Raw genomic sequence first — 20,706 nt, 5'->3', positions numbered from 1 at the left:
GGTTCTAAGTAGTGGACATTTGTGGTTTAATTCTTTAGTTCCTGTTGGATACTTTATGAACATTCGGGGTTATTTGCTGGGAGGGGATTGTCTTTCAGATATCATTTTTGTCGTTATTTTCCCCATTTCCGTGCTCGTGATGAACCTACTGGTGGGGGCTGTCAGTGTGCAAGAAAATAAGAAACATTAAGTTTTGTTTGGGCACGCTTGCCTTGAGAACTCTACCACAGATGCCGTCGTTCTGGCTCAAATGTGCATATGCTTCATGTTCAAAGGAATCTAGGCATAATTTTCTCCTGTTACTGTGCAGTAGTGTTTCCCCAGTGTATAATGATCGTCTTCTGCCAAATTGCTAACTTGCTTTGCTACCACTACTATTCTGCTCCCTGTTTTCCTTTTCAGGCAGTCAAGTAATCTGTCACAGAACTGAAAGCAAACATTTGGGCTCAGTGATCAGAGGATTGCTTTCAGCCTTAAGTATCCAGGATGTATCTCGCTCAAAATAGGTTTTTGTTTTTCTTTAAAAATGTTGCAGTCTTATTGACCATACTTGTCATGCAGCGTGTAAACTTTCTTACCCTCTGGAATGGATTATTGATACTGCTGTTTGGATTTCTTACTGAACTGTGTTAGTGAGTTGGCTCATGTATTCCGAAATGAAGGTCATCCAAAAAACTCTAATTTTCTCACTTGGCAGTGGTGCAGCCCTTGAGAAACTCTAGGGCAAAGAACTGTTTTCAAAAACATGTTGGCAGAATGGGGAAATTGGAACATAGGAAACATGATAGCAAAAGATTAGTATTTTATATGGGTTGTATCCAGCTAAATTCAGTTCAGAATATACCCATTGAAGTTAATGGGCCTGTTAGTCTACCCCCCCCCCTTTTACATTTATTTAATTATTTGATAATAATTATGAATAATCAACAAAACCCTGCTCCAAAAAATACTTTGCATCACAATATTATGCAAGTATGTATAAATTAACATAAAATTACAACCTTATTCTTAAAAAACCTAAATACCTATCTGAACTTGCTTTGCAGAGATAATTATTGGCAATATTGTAGAAGGCGAGCAGTTTCCCCAGAATTTATGTCTGCATTCACTTGTTGTTGTTGTTATTAGATAAGAAGTTATTTTTGCCATCATAGCCAAATCTCGAAGTTTGTTAAACCATTCTTTCCAGGGAGGCAGTAATGTAACCTGTTTTCAGCCAATAACATCTTTGCGGCTGTTAACAAATAGGGTGGAATTCAGTGTTGTGCTACTACAATTGTTCTGTCTACGCAAGCATTGCAGTTTGCCAGATAGAACGACCCCCCCCCATGTGCTGTTCCAGGGGTTCTCCCACACAAACCCAGCCAATTTCAGGAGGTGCAGGAACACATATGGGGGCAGAAGGGGGGGAAGCCCCATCACACAAGAGGGTGTTCTTGGCAGGGCTGGCACTGATGGGGGTTCATTGGGTGAATTCCATCCATAGGATTTAAGTTTGTTATCTTCCTTCTTTTTGGTGGTGACACATTCATAGTTCAGCGATATCAGTACGGGATTTAAGGGAACTTCATATTTCAATATTTCTGTTATTATTTTAATAATCATCTTCCAGTATTTTTGTGCTTAACTAAATGTCTGCCAGATATGGTAAAATGTTCCATTCTCCTTTTTGCACCTCCAGCACATTTTTGAATATGACTTATTTATTGCTCCCTTCTATTAAAAATTAAAGCCAAGAAAACACAAGTCTTACGTTTTTGTGTGCTTCATTTTATTTGCTTATTTCTTCAAAAGAATGTTTTTTAATCCCATCCATTATCCTATAAACCTTATAGTGGTATTTTGTCTTCACAACAACCCCCAAAGTTTGTTTTTTTGAAAAAGCTGAAAACTCATTTGGCAGCCAGAATAACATATATGTGCATGTTTTGAAATATTAAGTAAAATGTCTCATTTCTTTTTTTCTCTTTTCCTATTAGGATGACAGTGATGGAATTCCATGGTCGGAGGAGAGGGTGGTACGAAAAGTCCTTTACTTATCCCTAAAGGAATTCAAGAATGCGCAGAAGAGGCAGCATGGGGATGGCATCAATGGGAGTCTCAAAGGCGTGAATGGTAAGTCTCTTGGCGGATCGGCTTTGCTCCAGCTCTGTGTGCTATGTTTAGGAGTCACAGTAGAAGTTTCTTGGAGCCTGCTTTCCCCTTCTGTTTCCCTGTTATGTGTCACATCATACAACTGTGCAAGCAGTCAGTTCATTGAGGGGGAAGGAACTTGCTTTCCATGTATCTGGCAACCTCTTATGGAAGCCTGTTTCTTCCTGAGCAAGATCAAGTCTACTTAGTCTAGCGTTGCAGTCTCTCACTATGATCGAAAGACTAGTGGAGAATTGATGTACCGGTTTCATAATGAAGAGAAGTTTACTACAAGTGCACCCGTTTGGAAACTCATGGAAGCAGCAGAGTGGTAAAATTGTGTTGCTTGGAGAAGTGATACAGATGACTGTCTTCTTGCTGCAGTGGTCATTCAGTTGCATGACTTAAATAACTTGCATAACTAAAATGCCCGTCTATATTTGCTCATGCTTGCGTATTGCATAGGCAATATTTAAAAAATTATCCTACTTTTCAAATTAGTTGAGCCTCATGCTGAATATTCTTATGCATTTCCCGCCACAAATATTTTCACTAAACGAAAAGAGGAGAAATGTCACTGTGTACCTTCTTATTTAGCTTTCGTTTGACAACCACAGCAGTTACTTCCAACATATCTAGAGATTTTCCAAATGTCTGCATAACTGCATGCTTACTAGCATCTTACAACAGCAGCTGGCTGCTTGTGTAGTTTTCCTTGTGCTTGTACGTTGCATCATTTCTGATGCGTCATATTTCAGCACTTACTCATTGAGAACTTGGGTGTTTGTTAATAAAGATACAAGGATGTGAGCTGTTTATCTACAGAAGATCTAGATTCTACTGCATGGTCAATTTATAGCATCTCACATCTGATAAAGAAACTCCCTCAGTTTTCTAGCTTAGTAATAAATAGCAATCTGAAAGATAGTCACGTTTTAGCAGCAAACCATATCAATTTTCCTGGACAAGTACACAACAGCTTTAGCTTTCTGTATGGCTTTGCTTCGTTGATCTTCCATCAAACAGTTTCTTTAAGGAAGGTTTCTTATTCCATTGTGTGTGTTTTTACTCTGTAGTCTACAGGGAGCTAAAAGGCCTTGAAAGCGTGATGCACAACAACTGTATGTTGGGAAGCTTCGAGGGAGTGCCAGGTTACAGAGCATGACTGAGATTTTATAGTGTCTGGTTTCTTCCAAGTAGACTTGATGAAAAGCGGGTTAACCCAGTTTTCATTCTCAGAACAGCTCACACACAAGGGAGTATATCTACATCAAGAACTGCACTCTGAGAATACAAACTGAACCAGTGAAACACAATGTGTCTGGCCTTGAAGTGTTACAAACTGACAAAATGTAGGAAGGTTTTCTTAATTTGCATCATTTCAGCTACAATCCTGTACTCACTTAAGATGAATACACAGTAGTACCTCGGGTTACAAACACGATCCGTTCTGGGTCGCAGTTTGTAACCCGAAAAGGTCGCAAACTGAGTGCCATTTTTGCGCATGCGCAAACTGCAATTTTCACGCTTTGCGCAAACCATGTGCGCCGTTTCTGCGCATGCGCGGAACACACACACGCGACGAAGACACTTCCGGGTTCGCAACCCGAGCGGTTCGTAACCCGAGGTACGACTGTATGTTCTATTGAACTCAGTGGTGTTTACATCTAAAAAGACATACATAGATTGCCGAGTTACAATTACTTTAAAGGTAAAGGACCCCTGACAGTTAAGTCCAGTTGCGGACAACTTTGGGGTTGCAGCGCTCAACTCACTTTACAGGCCGAGGGAGCTGGTGTTTGTCTTCAGACAGTTTTTCCGGGTCATGTGGCCAGCATGACTAAGCCGCTTTGGTGCAACGGAACATTGAAACCAGAGCAGCGCATGGAAACGCCATTTACCTTCCTGCCAGAGCAGTACCTATTTATCTACTTGCACTTTTTTGGCATGCTTTTGTACTGCTAGGTTGGCAGGAGCTGGGACCGGGCAACAGGAGCTCACCCCGTCTTGGGGATTTGAACCGCTAACCTTCTGATCGGCAAGCCCAAGAGGCTCAGTGGTTTAGACCACAGCACCACCCTATAGAATTACTTTAGACCTATCCAAATAGAATTGCACTATCAGTCTGAACCCTAATGAACCAGAGAGATTTTTTTAAAGGAATAGTATTGTGGGGGAAATTTGATTAGTGAGGGTAGAGTATGTGTTGCTGTATGTCCAGAGGAATGTGATACAGCAACATAACACACAGTCTTTTTACCCCCTGACAGAACAGAGGAGCCTTTGACAGACACTGGCTGAAATCCTGTGCACAGAATCTCAGGACTGTAAATACATATACAGTGGTGCCTCGCTTAACGAATGCCCTGCTTAACGAAATTTCCGCTTAACGAAAGGATTTTTCGAGCGGAGGTTGCCTCGCTAGACGAATGAAAATTCGTCTAGCGAATCGCGGTTTCCCATAGGAATGCATTGAAATTCAATTAATGCGTTCCTATGGGCAAAAAACAATGCGAAAAAAATTCAATGCATTCCTATGGGACTCGCTAGACGAATTTTTTCGTTATAAGAAAAGACCCGTGGAACGAATTAAATTCGTCTAGCGAGGCACCACTGTATTAAAATCATTTGCTTCCCACTTCCCAATGCTTGATGAAACAAGAACATGTTCACTTTGTGGTGAAAGGCTAGCAATGAGGGGGTGCTGTCATATTTCTAGTGGGAAGGAATTGTATAATCGGGGTGCCACAGCAGAGAAGGCTTGGGTCAGTGCATATTGCAGTCAGAAAGGACCATGAGGAAGACCACTCTCACAGATCTTAAGGGTCCGAGGCGGCAAATATTGAGAGAGGTACTCCTTTGATTATGCGTGTCCCAAACCATATAGCACTTTATAAACTAATGTCCAAATTTTAATTGGGCCCAGTAGCAAATCAGCAGCTGGTCCAGTTCCTCAAGAATTGATGCCATTCCAGTTCACAATGCCACTCAGTAGCCTGGTGGCCACATTCTACGCCAATGCTGTTGTTCACTATCTTCAAGGGTAGCTTCATGTAGAGCACATAAAGGGATGTTCTTTATACAAGGTGGTCAGTGCGTATTTTGCCAGTTTCTTTTGACAACAGAAACTTGAGATTGATTAATTAAAAACAAGAAAATAGGCCCTTGACGAAGGCATTTTGGGCCAAAGCATGTTGGGGCCATTGTATAAATAATTGTATAAACTCATCAGTTTTTTTGGTGTAGGTGAGATTCATTTCTCCTTTTGAAACATCAAACCATGGTTTGGCATTATGTCTCAACAAAACCCATGTCATAGTGATTTAGAAGGATGAAGTTTAATAAACAGATGAGTTAATTTAGCTACATATTTTCTTTACTAGTTATTTGCTTTGTTGCCTCTGGATATTCACAGGGTATAGAATGACCAGTGTCCTGTTTCTACAATGTTCCTTTGTTCGTTTTGTTTCTGTTCCACCATGTGGGAACACTAAAATCAGAAGGGGATATTTTTGTGTGATGTCAGGAAACCCTTTGTAGCATTCAGTGGGAGTCTTTCTCACTCTGGGAAACAGGATAACACATCAGCAAGCCCAAGGGAACATGTGCTGTAATTTTGAATGTTACTATCTGGTATTTCAGCAACGGTTTTAATAAGCCTAGGCCTTGGGTTTGAGATCGTGATAATCAGTTTTTCAGAGGTCTCTTTGAAAGAGAGAATCTCATTCTCACGGGAAATAGCTTTCTTTCTAATGCTGCTTTAGACATGAAATAGACTGCTGTAAAATTGAAGTATAGAATGTAAGCATCCTTGGCTTTTATTCACGAGGCTGTATTTTGTATCCTTCAGCAAAGTAGCTCATAAAACAAGGCATTTTCCCTTAAAACGAAAAACCACAAAAAACTGCTCTTGCAAACACATGAACATCACTTGAGTAAACAACAAAATACTTAGATAATGGACATAGATATTACCCACACTAATTTCCTTGTGCTCTCTACATTAATCTTATGAAATACATTGGACATTGACAAGCCATGGTTTGTACAAGCCATGGTTTAGAGTTGGCTAGCTGTTTTTTTGTTTTTGGCCTGTTTAGTTCTCCTTTCTGTAGATTTAGTGGCACCTAGAAGTGGAATAACAGCTGCAGCCATGCTTTGTTAATTCAGGCGTTTTGCCAAAATCGAAGTTAATAGAAACTGTAGTTTGCAGACCACTTCAAACCATAGTTTCTAAGGGTTTCACACAGAGGATATGTGTTGGTTTTTCTTTGTAGGTTCTTGTTTATGTGTCTACTGTGCTCAACATCTAACCTTACAGAGCTGGACATATCTGTACCATTCTCCTCTATATAATTTGTGAGAAAACAAGCTCCCATTTGTTAACTTCTCATTAGCCTTATGAGGTCCAGTGTTGTGATCTGTCATTTGATGTTGAAGTTTGGCCCTACAGTGGTACCTCTAGTTGCGGACACGATCCATTACGGGGTGCCATCGGCACCCCCAAAAGTCCACAACTAGAGTGGCGCTTCTGCGCAGGCACAGAGCATGATAGAGTGTTTCTGCGCATGGGCGAAGCACGCAGAACATTTATGTGCACACACACGCGGCGAAACCCAGAAGTATACACTTCCGGGTTTGCCGCGTTCACAAGCGGAAAAGACTCAACATGAACCTAACGCAACACAAGGTATGACTGTATATAGTCATACCTTTTGTGGCAATACTAAAGCTGTGCTCTGCAGTACTGCAATCCTCTGGCTAACAGCTAGTGAATAATTTATTTTATTTTGTCATGGGGCTAGTGTCAGTTAGATATAAGCCCACTTATGCCAGCAAGGCATTTTGACATGGAGACAATGATGACTGGCAAAATAAGGTCAAAGTGACTCCAGTACTGTACGTATTAGTATTATTTTATTATTTATTAAATTTGTTACTTGCTTTATCTTGCCCAAGGCCAAAGTGACTTACAACTACACTGCCCTCCACTATCCTCCTTCCCCTCCCAAAAAGATCTTATACCAACATTTTTCTCAAATTGGCGATAGTAAAAATGCTGTCATGTAATGTGAGGCGAATAGCATTTTGTCTTGTAATCCCACTGAATTTTTCCATTCAGAGAAAAGGTAGTATGTAAAAGTCATGGTTGGATTTCTGGGTGGCCACCACACTAATGATTACAAACAGCTTCTGAGTGTGCTTGTGCGGTTCTTGGTTATGTGCAAACATGCCATGATATGGTGCTGATACCCAAAGAACCGTCTGTGCTGCTTTGAAAACTTCCAGTTAAATATTATCCATTTTTCTATGCACCAGTTTTCATTCAAGGTATTTTGTTTCCTGAAAGGATATTAAAACTTAATTATTTGGGGAGCGTTTCATTTATTTTTAAGATGAGCTAGTGGGATATAAAAAATACTCAAAGGCTTAAGCAATAATACTACCCACATTTCAAACTTTCAATCTCAAGTTTATGACCTAAAGCCAGGGATAAAAGATTTCACACAAGTCTTCACTTTTTATTAAATGGGAACAACCATAGATAGACTATTCCAGTTTTGAAATGAAAGCTTTTAAATGTATACCGGTAGAATTCTAACAGAAGTCTCATTTACTTTAGTTTTTAATTACTGTATCTAGGAAATTCAGGAATAATAAACATTTAGAAATGTGGGTTTTATAGCAAGCCTCTAAGGGATGTTATCACAGGTTTTTGGTTTCTGATCTTTTCTTTTTCTTTTTGTGGGTAATATGCAGGCTGAATGCACACCTCCAAGCCACTTTCAGAAGATTGCTGCACTAAGCAGCAGTGAATATAGTACTATGGTGGTCCAGGAAAGGGTTTTAAGAAGCATATTTAACATAACAGAAGGGAGAGACTTACTGGATAAAGATGGGGAGACTTACTGAAGCATAGAAAACTGCATGACAGAAGCCAGAGGAAGAAGTGGGAGGAGGGGACAGAATGAATTGATATCCAGGCTGGCCTGGACCAGAAAGGAAGATTGTGTGGATTCATATTATGTTAATTTAAAAAACAATATTATTACAGTGTTAGAACTTACTACAATTCTAGCCCACCCTCCTTCAGCTTAGGGCAGCACCCATTGTGTTACTTCATGAGAAAAAGTGGCAGGACAACAAAGTCTGTCCTTTTCTGTCACCTAAATGTATATATCCATATGTACCCCTCCAGTTGTGAATGTTCAGACTTCTGCTCAAACTAATTGAAGGAACATTTGTGTCACTTTGTAGTGAGCGAAAAGCTGCAGCGTTTCTGTCTTCCCTCCTTTTAAAAGCAATCAACCAGTTCTCTAATTGTCCCGCCCACCCCACCCCTTAAAACTAGGTTTTGGTGAGTTCTAGTAGATTAACTATTAATATGTAACGTCATATCAGGAGCCCAAGATAACAGAGAAAAAGATGGGCCAGGTCCCCTTTCAAAAAAAAACTTCAGCCCCGGGCTACAAGGGCAGTCCTGGTTAGTGTCTGGGTTAACTTTAATGCAGGAGATGGAAGGAGACAGACTGTGAGCCTCTCTCATGCTCATCATCTCCTAACCATGATGAGGACATTGGAAACCTTAAAAGTAAATCTTCATTGTTGTACTATGGGCATGGGATAATACGACATAGGGTCCACATGACCTTTCACCCACCACTAGGCAGCCTGTGAATCACTTCCACCCCCCACAGTTACCTCACCACCAAACAGAGATGCATGCTTACGTTGACTAATATGAGAACTCTTTTTATCCTGATGGCCACATTCCCTCTTGGCCAACCGTCTGGAGGCCATATGCCTATTGTGGGTGGGGCCAGAATTGAATGTGGATGACACAACAGATGTGACTTTTCCTTTTGTAAGAGACTCTACCTGTAGATGTGTGATGAGAGATAGGGACTAAGGAGAATTCTGAGGGCTGCATGGAGAGAGCTTGAAGGCCACACAAGGCCCTTCTTCCTGAAGTTCCCTACCACATGGACAAAACAATTCCTGACAAGCATGCCAATCAATAAAGGCCAAAGATGCTCAGAGTGATGGTTAGAGAGAGTGGTTCGATTCCTAGCCACTTGGAATGTGGGCTTCTCTCTTCACCCTGCTTATTATCTCCCCTTGCTGACTGGGCTGATGCAGAGAAACAACTGGAAGAGTGCAACAGCTTGGGACATATGAGCGGTGATGGGCTGCCTTGACAGAGTGCAAAGCAGCTGTTCTTTTCTGTGTGCAAGGAAGACTCACATTTTGCAGCTGAGTAGGGATGATAATGTACTCTGCAGCATCTGCAGAGCTTTATGGTTCTGTTCTCCTGCTTGTACTCTCCAACATATGTACTTGTATCTCTTATTGCGGGAAGAGTCCCAAGGTAACCTTGATTCAAAAAGAACAGGTGCGGGAATGAGAAGTCTAGACTCTAAATGAATAATTTTGTTGACTTTTATGGTTTTTGGCTGCCTTCCATTCTCTTATCCTGACAGTGACTTCTATAAGCTTGTCAGGTCCTGGTGCTTTGTGGGGCAAACTTAAAATAGTCTTTGGTGCCCCATTTACTGGAGGACACATGCATAGCCTCTCCATTTCCCCATAAGGAATTTGCTTCCCTGACTAGTCTCAGCAAGAGGAGCTTGTGGACCTTTGCTTGACATGCGATGCTTATTTTCAAGCTTGGCTCTTTGTCCTAGAACCCTAATATAAGGAAGCACCTGAACCCTAATGTTGTAGCTTGTTGAGTGGAAGGACCCTTACTCTGCCTGCCCAGCATCCGACTGAGTCCCAAGTTTGTGGTTGAAAACCTTAACACTAGGCTGGGGACAAAAGTTGTCTGGTTGCTGGTCTGAGACAGAGGCACCTGACTGTGATGTTTCTCATTATTGCTAACATTGGCTCCTCTTATTTGAGTATTCGCTCTTTGAAGACCACAGCCAACCAGCTCTGCTTTCAGATGAAAATACTAATAGCAAGTGAGGAAACCAGTCATAGCAAACTTTCACCCCGCTCTGAAGTCCACATGAACGTCTAGTCTCCAAAAGGAAATCTCCTCACTGGTGTTCTCTTCAGAGTTATTATAACTGTACTGCCAGCTGTCACTTTTGGTTAGACTGAACTTAATCTGAGTTCTGCTTGTTTTGATAGTAAGACTCTGCTGCCTTTTCTCAATGGACAGGACCAGTGGTTGGTGTTTTAGTCTAATCTAGTGTTTCCCAAACTTGGGTCCCCAGCTATTTTCAGACTACAATTCCCATCATCCTTGACCACTGGTCTTGCTAGCAAGGGATGATGGGAGTTGTAGTCCAAAACCACCAGGAGACCCAAGTTTGGGAAACACTGGTCTAATCTGTGCCCCATAAGGGAATAAGCACACTTTTATGTGTCCGTCTTAACAGTGTTCTAGAGTTGTAGCTCCAGGGTTTTTAATAATGCTAGAAATAAATGGCAACAGTGGCGGCAGTGTGATGTAGTGGACAGAGAGTTGGTGTCAAATCCCTTCTCAGCTACATTGCTTACTGGTGATGTGGGGCCAGCTGCTCCCTCTCAGCCTAACCTACCTCCCAAGCATTTGGGTGAAGCCTGATTTCCACATTGCTAGCCTTTGGGAAAGTCCATATTCACATTACACGAACACCGATCGTGTTTAAGTTCAGCTACCATGTGTGTGTCTCAAGTTATAGTTGTGAGAAAGACCATCGATATCCTCTTGAAAGAAGTGTTGCTAAGTATATGGAAATATGTGCACGTGTGAGGAATGGCAGCTATTGATGTGAGAAATGCTGCTGTTTTACCTAATTTAACTGCAAACAGTAATCTAGGGATTCACTCTTCTCAATATCTTAAATTGCATGTACTGAATCTTCCACATGACAGGCAGGCTCAGATTTCTTTCCTATTGCTTTATTGCATTTAAGAGCTTTTCCTTTCTGCTCCGTCTCCTCATTTTGAAGTCCATGACCAGCATTCCTGATGCGTACAGTTCCACCATCTTTGATTTTGGATTTGGATTTGATATCCCGCTTTATCACTGCCCAAAGGAGTCTCAAAGCTTTATCACTGCCCAAAGGAGTCTCATTTCCCTTCATCCCCCACAACAAACACTCTGTGAGGTGAGTGGGGCTGAGAGACTTCAAAGAAGTGTGACTGGCCCAAGGTCACCCAGCAGCTGCATGTGGAGGAGCAGAGACGGGAACCCAGTTCACCAGATTACGAGTCTACTGCTCTTAACCACTACATCACACTGATTGTTCCAAGTATGCAGCGCAACATGGAATTTGACATATTGGGCAGGAAATGGTTGCTCAGTCTTTTGTTGCAGGGTTAACTCTCTGGCGGTAGCTTGGTGGGATCCCTTCTTCCTGTAGAAAGTATCATTTTTCAGGTTTAAGATCCTTCCTTGCTTCTGAAGTTAGGAAGTATAAATGAAGTATAAGAAAGCAAATAGAAAAAATGGTCAGAACTTGGGTTTTATGTGTATTCATTTTACTCACTTGAGTTTACCTTTATATGTATCACACATCCTCTGTGCTGAATAATGCCCCCTTAAGCATCTCCCAAAATGCACATGAACATAAAATTATATCTAAACCAATAAAACGGCAAGACAATAAAAACTTATAGATCATGCTTAATTTTAAATGTTTGGGAACAGCATTCCTGACTCTTTACTCTTGGGTCAATTTATATTTTATAGAAAATAAATTTTACTCTGACCTCTAAAGTTAGGGTGAAATCTGTGCAATTTCACACATTTATATTTTGAGGCATTTAGAGTGAGAGCATCAAGGAAGCACATAAGGTTTTCTTCTTAAATACTGTAAGTTAAGTGTTTTTGTTTGGGGTGTAAATAAATTATTCATTAGGCTTTCAATTTGGTCTGATTTTTCCTTTGTCTTTCATTGTCAGCAGATTATTCCATGTGTTATACAGTGTAATTTCCCCCAAGATGTTTATATTTTGAAGTAAAATTAATTACTCCCGATCGGAGTTCTGCAGGCAATTACGAAGGTGCTTTTGTACAAGCCAAGTAGAGCTTGCAGGAGTAGAATGTATCTGGATACAGCTGGGAGGATGGGGGGGGGGAGTGTCTGGTTTTTGTTTTGAATTGCTGTGCTTAGCAGAGGATTAAATCTATTGTCAGATAATGCTTGCTCTGGAGGGTCAGCACCCCATTACTGGGTCATGTGTTACCGCTGTAAGAGGCCTCTTCAGAGCATGTGTCACATTGGAAAAAATATTTCTTGAGTCTGTCTGGAGGGCTGCCCACGCTTCAGGCAAAAGCCATGAAGGGCTGTTCTGAATGACATGCATTACAATATCAAATGAGGTTGCACAATTGGAAATATGCCACAGCTTTTTGCTTTCCATAGTCAGATATTTGAGCTCCCTGCAGGAACATCTATGCAGCCGTGCTGCTACGCATAGAGACATGCAGGCCTCTCAGTGAAGGGAAGCATTTTCTGTTTCCCTGCCATCTTAATTCATTCAAAACACTTACCAGCTATCTTGAATTCGCTTCTCTCTCAGATTCTAGGTTTGCGTTTTCTTTTCTTCTTAAAAAAACTAGCTTCCAGATTTGCTTTACTGTTCCTTTATTTCTTTTACGCTGAATTCTTCAAGTCATTGATTCCAAAATGGTATCTTTTACTTCAGTTGAAATTGTTTATTGTCACACTTTGTTTTCAAAAGCTGTAAAAAGTAACTGCTTCAAACCAGTTTTGGACGATACATTGTCCTATCTGTTTGATGCCCCTTGTGCTTTTCCCCAAAGCGATCCTGTGCGTTTTCCCTGTTGTGCTAAATCTGCCCTCCTTGGTACAGGCATACCTCAGAGATATTGTGGGTTTGGATCCAGACCACCATAAATCAAATATCACAATGGAGTGAGTCACACATTCCTTTTTTGTTTCTCAGTGCATATAAAAGTTACGGTATGTTTGCACTTTACTGTAGTCCATTAAGTGTGCCAATGGCATCATCTTTTTAAAAACAAAAAACATTTGCACCCACATCCTCTTAAGGAAGCTCAGGAGCCGCTGTGCCGTGGGGACAGGCCCCCGCAGCCTCATCTCCAACCCAGCAGCAGAAGTTCCTCCAGTCCTTCAATTTGTAAAAATCACAGTATCTGCGACACACAATAAAGCAAGGCATGCCTGTACTTACCAGCATACTGCACAGCCAAACAGAGAATTGTGTACAATACTACCGGTATATGCTGAACTCCTGGTGAGAGCTACCTCAGAAGATCCCAATCTCTATTACAGAGGTCTTTTCATTGATGTTGATAACTGAGGCCTACTTTAGAAGGTGACTGAGGATACAGTGTGCCTGAATGAATGAATTTATTGAAAATACTACCCACAGTGAATTTCTAGAAGACAAATGCAGCACCCCATTGCCTCTTACCTATCAAAGCTTTGTAGGCTGTCCATGAAGCTTTAGAGTGCAATATGAAATCATAGTAAGAAATGATTATTTCACAGTTTTGCTGTTTTCCAGATGGAACTGGGGGGTGGCAACCTAGCTCTACATGAATATGATTGTTGATTTCTTTCTCTTTATTTTATTCATTTCTATAGTATTTGAAATGGTATTTTCTCACTTCATTCCTCTTCCCAGGGGCAGAGGGGACAAAGTAATGCAAATTACCATATTGGTGTGGGAGTTGCTTGCCTCTTCCGTCTTCCCATACCACTCTGGTGTATTCATGAAGGAGGCCATGTGTGTGGGTCAGTGACATGGTTCTTTTACATAAACTGTACGTTCCTGGAGTGGTGTGAGAAGAAGCCACAAAGGATGCATCTTTCATGCGGTAATACATTGAAAAAACAACCTTAGTCTACTTATCTAAGAGATGAAACTTAAAAAAAGAAATTAACACAAAGACTGTCTTAAAGAGAACTGAGCTTGAATGGCTAAATTAATCTGTAGAGTTCATCAGTTCATTGACGACAGTCTTCAGGAGAAGAGAAGGCTAAGGGGTTAACCCTGCACAAATCTGACATGGAGTCCCTAAGATGGTTGGATAGCACTTTATACACCTCCATCCAGCCAAGCTGGTGCCAAACATATAGCTCTACTTTCCTTTGGACCACATCAGTGAGGCCAAGAGGGGGGTCTTGTCATCTGGGCAGCCCAGGACCTCCATACACACTTCCTAGGCTTGCGACATGGGGAGGTCACTTCAGTGCTGCTAACACAGTGATTTGACTTCATCCCCAGAGGTGAAGTCTGCTGCCTCTCAAGACAGACAGGTGCCAACAATCAAAATAGTGTGTTGTTCTGGAGCTGGCTCTGGAGATGTAGTTTGTGCAAGATTCATTTAAATGAATGGGAAATGTATAGCCTTTTCTGTTTTAGTGGGGCTTATTCAGAAGAAGTACTTTAATGCATTTCCATAAATTTAAGTAGTGCTCCACCAACTGATCTCTACATTACCCTTTAATAGTTTACTTAATTTTAGCTTCAGGGCTGGCCCTATCATTAGGCAGAGTGAGCCAGCCACCTCAGGTGGCAAATGCTGGGGACAAGAAGCAATAGGTAACCCCTAGCATTTGTCACTTAAGTTGGCCAGCAGTCCGCCTAATCATAAGGCACAACTGCATGTGCCTTGAGTCCTGCTTTATACCTCCCACTCCAAACTTGGGAATGCTGCACTTTCCCTTAGGTATGGTTGACAACACTGTCCCATTTTCACTGTGGAATTAAGATTCGACTGCCAGTACACTCATCTTCTGTATGTGGAATGTGTGTGCCATCTTGTTCTCCATCTCAGGAAACAAAATGTCTCAGGCTAGCCTTGTGAGGCTGAGAGACCAGATTCTATGGCACTGTGCTTTGATAATAATAATGATAATTTTTAAAAGGCCCGCTGGACACAAAATGGCTGCTTGGAATGGTATCATTGCGGCAGCTGCTGTGTGGGGAACTGTTCCTATGGAGCAGCTTGCCATGAGAACTGGCCTCAATATGTGTGTCGTTTGTACTCATGCCACTGCTCAAAATTCCTGCTCGTCTTCAATAGCCACCCAGAGAAAACTGCACGGCAGCAGCCCATTCATGTCTCAAACCAGTACACATAAAAGAAGCATTGCACAAAGTGACCAAGCTGTGATGGTTATTCCAAGTGAAATGGGCCTCAAAGATCTGGACAAAATGTTGATTTTCAGGCTGAGACAGGAAAAGGAGGAATTGGTTTAGCAAATGTACCTATCAGTGTTCAGTTGGAGCTTATACACCAAAGTAATGCGAAATGAAACATGCCCCCCGGTTGCTTGACTTTGCAACAATTTTGGATCAGGATGAATGTAATCGGAAGGGCAATGTAGGTTTCCTTCAACTGCATGATTAAGCCAATTCCGTTTTGCTGATCTCTTCCTTTTGACAGCCTCACAAAACCAGCCTGTGCTGTAATGTCATGCATGCTTAGCTTCCATAGTAATGATGTGTATCTACATATATGAAATCACTCTTCTGTCCATTTACAAAGACTGTAAAAGCTATGGACTAATACTTTTTGGTGTGACAGCAGCAGAAAAGCATGTGCATGTGCTAGGATTATCAATTTAATGCCCAGTAGCTTGTCATATGTAAAAGCCAGTGGTTACTCACGTGATGGCCACAAGGACAGTCACATTTGTGACAGCCACATTTCTTTTTTAAAAGAAAACCAGTCCGTTTTTAAATAATTTTAGACTAGTGTCCTAAATTGGAATCATTTACAACTTCAAGCCCTTTCCCCACTGTACTCAAGATAGTGCACGAGTACAACAAATAAAGACTGAGCATAGCAGATATCACATCACAATGAAAGGCTGTGGCATCAGTTTCCTAAAATATGAGACAGGTTACGCTTTTAAGGCCTCTTTGGGAGCTCAGGTTAAACAAACGCATGAGGGGGAGCTGCAGGGACAAATGTTTTTGCTCCACCCCACATCGTCATTCTTTGCCCCCCCCCCCAAAAAAACTTGGAGGTCGCTTGTCTGAAGCAGGGAGGTCTCTGTACTCATGGAAGTTCCCTGAGTATTTGTCCCTCTCTTTGTTATCAACCCAAAGGTAACAGAAGACTACATGAGAAACAGGTACTGTACTTTGGTTGACATCATTGCAGGCGAAATAGTGGTTGAGATTTTGGCACAGATCGTTGTGTTGTCTTCTCAAAATGACTTTCTAGAAAAGCTTCCTTCTGACCAGGGTTGTGATGTTAGGGGTAGACCGATTTGATTTTTTTAAAAGGTTCTTAAAATGGTGTGAAGCTGAGGTGCAGAAATATGCCCTTGTAAAGAACAATGGAGCACTACATATACTATTACAGTGCAATTCAACAGAGAGGCTACAATCTGCCTGGCCGGTGTTACACAAATTGGTGTAAGCTATTCACATTATGTTGAAGGTTGTTAATATAATATATTATATTATGTATCTGGCATACAATTAAGTCATTTAACTATGTTTGACTTGTATGCACTGATCAGTATTAATGGTACATAGCAGTAACTCTTGTCTGCTCCTTGTGAACTAGATAACAGAGGTGAAAACATTGGCGCATCTATTTCTCTCTTCCTATCTCATCGCAGCCTGATAAATTGAAGTGTACAGAAATCATTACTGAGTTTCTTCCATTATCTAAGAGAGAATAGAAACCCTCCTGCATTCTGTGAGCTGTATGATGAATATATGTAGTGATTTTTTTCTGAAAGGCTTGGGGGGGGGAGTGTTTCATTTTCAAAAGGAACTTCTTTTAACTATTATTTTGAATTCTCTTGCATTGTGCCCCTTAGTCAGATTGTTCCACTGATGGGGTCCCAAAGGTTATCTTTTAGCTGTTAAGGAGTTCATTTTTCCCTTTAAATCCTCAGAATCCCGTGCCATAGAAATTATATCTTATGATTCCAGTTATATCAGCATAAATCTTGCCCTTTTGTGTACTGAAAAAGGAAATGTAAAACTAAAGTAATTGTAAAAGCTGCTCTTTAAATATATTGTCCTTTGCATATATTTGTAGCATAGACTTAATTAGCCTGCAATGGCTTTATTTTTGTTGTGTATGACACATGATGTTTCTGGGGGGGGGGAAGAGAACTGCCGTATCTGGCCCCCGGGCCTTAGGTTGCCTACCCCTGGGATAGGCTACACACAAGTACTTGATTTACGATCCATGCAACTATTAAAGACCCAGTAGACCTCTTTCGATGACCCAGCTATGGCATTTCCTTCCTAGAGAGGCATGCCAGAACACTTCCTCTGTCCCACAAGTAAAAAGCTCAATTGCCAAAGCAGGTGTATAGTTTAATCCAGAGGTTTTCAACCTTTTCGAACCCACGGCTCCCTTGACCAATTACATTCTTTCTGCGGCATCCTTGTGGGGCTCAGGAGCCCAGTTATGTCACTCTTTGCCTGCAGAGCTGGCAGCCTCTCACCTTTTTTCAAACACCCTCCTTTATGGAGTGTTCCCTCTGCCTTCTCTCCCCTCTCCTTGGGAGTCCTCTGGGCAGCAGCTGCTGCTGCTGCTCCTGATCTCTGACCTTCCCACCCCAAAGAAAAGTGCCTCATCACACTGCCTCACAGGGACCTAGGACTTGTCTGTCCATTCCCAACAGCAAGGGCTGCCTGGGCTCTGTCGCCCGCTTGCTTGCTTACTTATTCTGAAGCCGCCTCAGTTCCTGGCAACTAGCACCCTCTGGCCAGCCCCAGAGGCACCATTCATTCGCCTGCGGAGCCTGCAGCCAGGGCTGCTGCAACACACAGCCAGGCAAGCCTTTGGGAAGCAGAGACACATGATAGGACATAAGAGGACAGAAGGAAGGAAAGAGGGACAGAGGCCAATGTTGCCCGCAGCACCCCTGACCCATCATTCAAGGCAGCTCAGGGTGCCACGGTTGAAAAGCCACGGGTTTAATCTGCCATGAACCTTCTTTTAAGAAGAAAGGCAGGATATAAATTCATAAGTACAATACACCCAACTCGAGATCAAATTTGAATTCTGGTCTCAGGTTAGTTTTAACAGTGAGATGCAAGAATGTTTTTATTTTACAGACTGACTTGAGCGGAAAATGAGAATAGCTGCATGTCACAGGATTATTTTTACCACATAGCTGGCTGTATGGAGGAGTATATTTGGTACCTTCATTTTGTTGAGACACCCCCCTTGTTATAACTCTTGCACTTTCCTACAAAGTCAGCATTTCCTTCTCTGTCTGTGGAGGTGAAGATGATACAAGTAGTCATTCAAACTGACTTCCTTTCAAGGTTGTTTTGTTCAACGTTGGCTATTTTGCACGGGCTACTTTTTAAAAAAACAAAACCCCTTTCTTCTTAGATTTTTTTTTTTTGGCATGAATTATAACCTGCATGTAAATCACAAGATTGGCATGTACAGAGCATGTGAAGCAGTATAATTGAATGACCAGAGAATCTTTTTTAATATATTGAAAGCAAGCATCCTCCTTCAGACCTGGATGCACGAAGGAAATAATAAAAGCAGATGCTTGCTGCGCAGCCTCATTCTGCAGACACCATGCTAATTAAATTATGGCTAGGCAATGCTGAGGGATTCGAGTTACAGAGTTCCTCTAGAGACAAAGCAGTAAATGAGAAGTTTATGTTGCCTCTGGCAATATAACAATGGAGCAAGCGAGGCATTTTCTATGCTTTGGTAACATTTGGGTCTCACCCTAGGAAGACCTACAACAAAACACAAATAGTTAAGTTTTCTGAGACGGAAATCCCCGCTCAGTGGTTTCTAAGTGACAAATTTGTTTGATTTACTGAGGATACGAATTTGAAGTAGAGAGAAAGCTGTTTTCCAAACACAAGTGAGTCAGAAGGCAACAGGACTCTTTCCTTGACTTCATACGCTTCATATGGTTGGGTTTCGAGTGTGGCAGTTCTCCAGAACAAATATTACTCTTGAAAAATATATATGCAGTTCTGTCATAATAGTTACCTAACTAACTAGAGTTCCTCAGTTATATGCTTGATCTAGACTTCCCTGGAGTTTGGTAATTCTAAATTGAATCAACAGTATTTTAAAAAAAACCCCACACATAATACAAAAGGAAATAATTATTAGTTCATGTCAAATGTCTATGTAGGATACCACCAAGAAGACAAAATTAGCTTTTTAGGTTCACTGAAGATATTTCCAAATATTACTCTGCTTCATGAAGAGTTTGGTATAATGGGCTACAGTGGGTTTGGTGTACTTTTAAAATGCTGAGCAAGAGAAGTTTTGATGAAAGGGGGGACTTTGAATATGGGGCAGTTGATTTATTTGCATTATGAATCCACTTTACAGTTTAGTTAGTGAAGACAAATCAAAATTACTTTTGTGCAAAACTTGGCTCTTTTTATTTTTGCTTTGCGGCTCTTTACACCACAGAGTATCAATCTTCCTTTATTTTTCTCAGTACGGAAATTTGTTTCTTTTTTTAGAAGTGTTTTTAAAGTGGGCTTGTAGCCAATATACATGAGCTTTCACTCAGAAAGAACTGTACTCTACTGTCTTCTAAAATAAATGACTTGCAAGTATAGACTTAGAGGGAAAAGAAGGCAGTTGGATAGAGCCCTTGAGTTAGGTTACTTGCTAGACTATAGCCAGAAGTTTCAAAATACCCACATTGAATAAGAAATAATGTTTTCTCTGTTTACTCAAAATTGATAAGTAACACTGAATTAATTGAAAATGGCAGGGGGGGCATTTTCCCTAGCCATATTTGGTGGAGAAAATTCAACTTTTGAATTTATTTACATTGTGGGGGATTCACAGGTTATACTCCTATTTATGGTTAAATACTACTTTGCAAAACTCAAGACTAATATCTCACCAGTTGCAGATTGTGGGTTGAAATCTGAGGGTTGCTTGTGAAGGAAGCACTGGAGGGAGCTTCATTTGACTTTGTATCAGTCTGTAAATGCACCCAAATTGTGGTCCCATTGATCCACCTGATGTGTACTGGGCAAATGTTGTAGCTGCCTAAAAGCTGGCAGGCCTACATTTTTTATGCCTCGCCCTCTTTCAACAGAAACTTAACCATATTGCCAAACAGGATGGCATCATTTGTAATATAGTGTTGGCAAAAGTTTCTCCACTTGCCACATTGTAATACAGTATCTTTTCTTGTATATATGTGTGTGTGTGTGTGTGTGTGTGTGTGTGTGCGCGCGCACGCGCGCATGCATGCACATCATTGTGTACTGTATTTTGGAACTGTGGAGAACAGGATGGTATTTTCCAAGATTTGAACCAAATTGCAGGGATTATGTATTCAAAAATTCTTAGTTAAATTAAGTATGTCATATCTTAGACTGGTGGTGGTGTTTTTTTAAAAAAAGATCATTGGTGCAGTCTCTGCCACAAGTTTAATATGCCCATAAATGTTTAATGGTTTTAATGTGACTTAGCAAACTGTTATTTAACTGCTATTCACTAAGTCTAGAGTCAAATCTTACACTGTTACTTCTGCGTGAGAGGACAATCTTTTGTTCATGCCATGGTTAGGGTTGCTACCCAGCTGGTTTGTTTTATGCCCTGGCCCCATTTATTTTTAATAGCCTATTATTTAAGGACTAGTTAAAACAGAG

General features: G+C 41.1%; 1 protein-coding gene across 3 annotated transcripts in view; it reads left to right on the top strand.

Moving 5' to 3' along the window:
- Window positions 1-20,706, top strand: part of JARID2 (jumonji and AT-rich interaction domain containing 2) — a 194,168-nt gene that overhangs the window by 93,535 nt on the left and 79,927 nt on the right. For all 3 annotated transcript variants that reach the window (XR_015951392.1, XR_015951393.1, XM_035124712.3), the window contains exon 2: window positions 1,980-2,115. Coding sequence is in view for 1 of the 3 variants with exons in the window: in XM_035124712.3 (XP_034980603.2) it covers window positions 1,980-2,115 (136 nt within the window). In the remaining 2 variants the exon portion in view is untranslated. The remainder of the gene's footprint in view (window positions 1-1,979; window positions 2,116-20,706) is intronic.

Source organism: Zootoca vivipara, chromosome 8 (genome assembly GCF_965207765.1).
Source record: "Zootoca vivipara chromosome 8, rZooViv2.hap1.1, whole genome shotgun sequence".
Taxonomy (NCBI): domain Eukaryota; kingdom Metazoa; phylum Chordata; class Lepidosauria; order Squamata; family Lacertidae; genus Zootoca; species Zootoca vivipara.
Note: the sequence above shows the minus strand (reverse complement) of the source record. Positions and strands in the feature narration are given on the sequence as shown.